The sequence below is a fragment of the Seriola lalandi genome, unplaced genomic scaffold (assembly GCF_002814215.2).
Source record: "Seriola lalandi dorsalis isolate HSWRI2012SDOR001 ecotype SW California unplaced genomic scaffold, Sedor1 jcf7180002054532, whole genome shotgun sequence".
Classification (NCBI taxonomy): Eukaryota; Metazoa; Chordata; class Actinopteri; order Carangiformes; family Carangidae; genus Seriola; species Seriola lalandi.
Genome location: NW_019525085.1, coordinates 185,527 through 190,224, shown reverse-complemented (window position 1 = coordinate 190,224; position 4,698 = coordinate 185,527). Strand labels below are relative to the sequence as shown.

Here is a 4,698-nt window from a genome sequence, read left to right as displayed (position 1 = left end):
GTACATTATGAGTTAAAGTGAATATTTATGGAGGAGTCAGACTGAATAATGAGAATATTTTTCTAAGCTTTTGTGCAGTTTCCTAACTTTTCATGATCAAATTGAACTTCAAAAGTTTTCAGGACTTTCCAGACCAGTAGAGAAACCTGGATCAGAAGACCTGGAAGTTATAAAAACATTATGAATCCATTTCTCACTGAGTCCAGACCATGAAGCTCTGACTGCTTCCCAGTTTGGCTGTAAATAGAAACCAGTTCAAAATAGAATCAGATCTGCTTCATGCTGCCGCCCTCTGGTGGCGACTGTGTTTACAACAACATGAAGGAATTTAAAAGTGTCTGTTACAAGTAAAAATAACCATGATTATGATGATGCTCTTGTGTTTTGCGCAACCATTTTTTTATTTTATTTTAAGGAAACCTAAACTCAGACTTCACCGTCCGCCCTTGACAACAGTTAGTTTTGGGCGAACTGGCCCTTTAAGACGTTTCGTCAGTCACGTGACGCAACCTGAACGCCACACGGGTCTACAGCGCATCATGGCGGCCGGGCGTTGATGAGAGGATGATAAACAGAGAGAACAGGTGATGTATCGGGTTCTTTTTCCTCCCGCGCGGTGTCTGTGTCCGGCGGTTAGTGAAGCTCTCCAAGTTTAACCCACTTAACTTCCGGATAGAACGAGCCATTTCAGCGAAGCGCGCGGAGACAGGAAGCGGGATGGTGCGGTTTAAACTGAGCAACAGTTAGATTCAGAAACTAAAGATAGAGATATTAATTTAAGGCGGGGAAATGAACGGAAAATTAAAAAGATAAAACCGGTTCTCTGATTGTTTACAGCGTTTATTGTTGTGGTGGACTAGGAACAGTCTTTATGGTCATCCAGTCCAAGACGAGATGCAGTTTTATTAGGTCCAGTCTGATCTTCACCGATAGAGTAATGCCTGCACTAAAACAAAACCCTCTCCCTGTTAATAAAGTCCCGATCACATGTTGAGGTTTTCTGATCTAGACTTGGTCTCATGTCATGTGGTCTAGTGGGTTTTTTTGCTTTCACATATCTGAAATAGAAATGTAGAAGAGTGATAACTTTTCTAACTTCTCATTCCTTTATATCCTGTTAAGATGTATTAATATTATTAACAAAATTATTATTATTACTGTCAATGAACTGCTCCCTGCTTTATGACTGTCTCTGTTTGACATCACAGCTGAACGATGGGAAGAGAAACTGAAGAGGAGGCATCATGAGCTCCTCAGAGCAGGTGAGTAAAACTTAACCTGTGGTGCTGTTACTGTTAATCTGCTGATATCTGAGTCGCGTAATCACGTCAGTATCAGCGAGATCGATTCATTGGATTATATCAGTGTGACATCATTGCTGGTTGTGGTTACAGTTGCCGTTTTCGAAGGTGCATCCTCCGAATTGGGACACAGCTCTTGTGATGTCATTCCACATCACTCACCCAGGCTTTGTATTTCTGTCTGTCACCGTAGAAACGGAGAGGCAAACAGAGACCCAGACCTCACAGCTGTCAGTTCTGTGACAAAGCCTTCACATCAACACAACACCTGAAGGACCATCAGAGTGTTCACACCGGAGACAAACCGCATCACTGTGACCAGTGTGGAAAGGATTTCACTCAGTTGAGCAGCTTAAGAACTCACCGCCGAATCCACAGTGGAGAGAAACCGCACCATTGTGACGAGTGCGGGAAATCTTTCACGCAGTCGGGAACGTTAAAGCTCCATCAGCGGCGACACGCCGGTGAGAAACCGTACAGCTGTGAATACTGCGGAAAGAGCTTCACCGATTCATTCTCATGCCAACAACACAAACACATCCACAGCAGTGACAAAACTTTCCAGTGTCCGCTCTGCTCCAAAGTCTTCCTCACGCAATCCAACCTGACGAGACACCGGCGTCTCCACACGGGAGAGAAGCTCTATCCCTGCGAGCTGTGTGGGAGGAGCTTCAGCCATTACTCCTCATACACAGTCCACCAGCGGATCCACACCGGAGAGAGACCGTACCAGTGTCGCTTCTGCGACAAAACCTTCACGTCGTCAACCAACCACTCCGAACACGAGCGCGTCCACACGGGAGAGAGACCGTACAGCTGCGACCGGTGCGGGAAGAGCTTCAGTCACATAACGACGTGTCTGCTGCACAAACGGGTCCACACCGGAGACAAACCGTACCGCTGCGAACACTGCGGCAAAAGCTTCATCACGTCCTCCAATCTGTCAAGACACGTCCGGACTCACACCGGAGAGAAACCGTACTGGTGCGACCGGTGTAAGAAACACTTCACGTTCTCCAACCAGCTGAAGAGACACCGCTGCGTCTGAGCCGAGATGGACGAATATGAGAAGCACATTTAGTCTCGGTACAGTCGAATGTACAGTCACAGTCTACTGCAGTGGTTCCCAACCTTTTCCAACTCATGGTCCACTTGAAAATCGGCTCACATCCGACCCTGTAATAATACGGAGGCCAAATAATGTTTTCTCAGAACACTTTTTATTATAATGAAAACAATCAAACATTCAGAACTGAACTGAAGCAGGTGAAGTATATAACAAATATACGATCTGGTCCGGCCGGCGACAATGTAAAAGCTCCTATCTTCGTATTATCACAGTGATAGGTCTTAATATGGGAAATAAAAAACAATGAAAGAAGATTTTTTTACATTTTTAACAGTTTACTTTTATATCAGGGACAATCCTGTTTTACAGGTCCTCAATTTCATAATAATTTTGTAGGATGATTCATGATGAGACCTGTGTCATTTGGTATTTAATATTAAGGCTTAATAATCAAGTGATATTTCTTCAAGAACTAGAATCACCCTCTCCATTAAGTTTACATCCCTGTTTATCCAGTCACATCAAATACCAACCGTAATTTCTGCATGAAGTCACATGACCTTTCACCACCAAAATATAATCAGTTCATCCTTGAGTCCTCGTGGATGTTTGTGCCAAATTTGAAGAAGTTCCTTCAAAGTGTGTCACTGGCATGGAGGGATAAAATTGCGTGATGTTTTCTGCTCCTGCACTTTGAACTTTTTCTCTATGATTTATGAAGCTAGAAATATTTTTTTGTCTTTAAGACGATTCTCATTTAATTATTAAGTGTATAAATGGTCAGAAAACAGTGAAATATCTCCACTATAACTGTTTGTTATGATCAACCAACTGTCCAGAACCTAAAGATGCTGCGTTTACTGTCACATGCGACAAAGAAAAGTCCTGTGAAAATCTTATTTATTAACTTTATGAATGTATGTTTGTCTGTTTGAAGTCTCTTCATGTGAATGTGCAAATGTGGAAATTAATTTGTTCATTTACCTTTGACTTTTTGACATAATGAACCAAAACCCCAATAAATAAGCTTTAACTGATAATTATCAGAATCATTTTCTGTCATTCAACCAGTTGATTAATTGATTGATTGCTTCAGTAAATGAAATGAAAAGTTCAGTAAAAGAAATGATTAATCATGTTAATGTAAAAATATTTGACAGAATAATTAAAAATGAAGATAAAATGGAGACGATTTTGAGTTTATAAACAGTTTTTGATTTCAATGTTGGTGACCAGCAGAGGGAGAAGACTGGAGCTGAGTGAAGAGAGAGTGGAGAGGTTATTGTGGTAATTACAGGGTTAACAAGCAGCTGTAAACACACACACACACACACACACACACACACACACCCACAGGAACAGGAAGCTAAATCACAGGTTTTACTCTTCACATTCATGTTGTGTCTATAAACTGAGGAATCTGTCGAGCTCACTGTAAACTAACAATCAGGTTTCTGACTGCACCGCCCATCAGTGTGTGTGTGTGTGTGTGTGTGTGTGTGTGTGTGTGTGTGTGTGTCTCCTCTAAACCAGATGTTAAACACAAATCACCAGACAGGTTACTGCCCCCCCCTCCTCCTCCTCCTCCTCTTCCTCCTCTCTTTCCCTGCAGCTGAAGTTAAAGGTCGATTATTGAGGAGGAGCAACTTTTCACTTATTGAGTCGAAGACGACAAACCTCAGACGTTCAGTTCAGTTCTGTGACATGACGAATAAAAACATCGACTCTTCACGTTTCAGAAGCTGGAAACAACAAAAATTTGACATTTCCTGCTTGAAAAACAACTGAAATGATTATCAAATTATCAAAATAACTATTAATCAATTAATGGACTGAACTCTTTTACTCCACAGGACATAAACATGAACATGTCACATCCAAACACGTTTACATCAGAGATAAGACGTCACTTCATGTCATTTCCTGATAATAATCTTGGAGGTTGCTTCAGTCAAGTATTTGACCATTTTACCATCAAACAGAAAATTAATTCAACAATTTTTAATGATAAAATAAAACTGTAATAATAAACTTTAAAGACATCAGCTACAGGACGTGTCTTTTTTTAACCGTCTTATACATTTTCAGATTAACTGAAAATTAATTGAAAGATATATTTTAGTCTAATGTAAAATAATATAACTTCTTATTGAATCAGTTATCACAGTTCATTACACATTAAAACACCCAGCTCTTCTTCTCTGTTGTAAATGACAGAAGCAAATCAAGAGGCTCAATGGTTTGTTTAAATTAATCAATAAGTTTATCAATACAAATGATACATATCAGTAAAGACAATACCACTCATCTGGTCTCTCAACAGATATT

The 4,698-nt window shown here is 40.6% G+C and overlaps 2 protein-coding genes across 2 annotated transcripts in view; one reads left to right on the top strand and one right to left on the bottom strand.

Annotated features, from left to right (window-relative positions):
- Window positions 1–597: 597 nt before the first annotated feature.
- LOC111661068 (uncharacterized) lies at window positions 598–3,410 on the top strand. Its single transcript, XM_023414533.2, has 2 exons — window positions 598–1,262; window positions 1,495–3,410. Exons 1-2 carry the CDS (start codon window positions 1,245–1,247, stop codon window positions 2,347–2,349), a joined length of 873 nt encoding a protein of 290 aa, XP_023270301.1. The 5' UTR covers window positions 598–1,244; the 3' UTR covers window positions 2,350–3,410.
- Window positions 3,411–4,607: 1,197 nt separating this feature from the next.
- The window catches only part of LOC111661038 (nephronectin-like), a 5,015-nt gene continuing 4,924 nt past the window's right edge, over window positions 4,608–4,698 (bottom strand). Inside the window, exon 10 of the mRNA XM_087176111.1 lies at window positions 4,608–4,698. This exon is cut by the window's right edge and continues 1,149 nt beyond it. The gene's annotated coding sequence lies outside the window, so the exon portion shown is untranslated.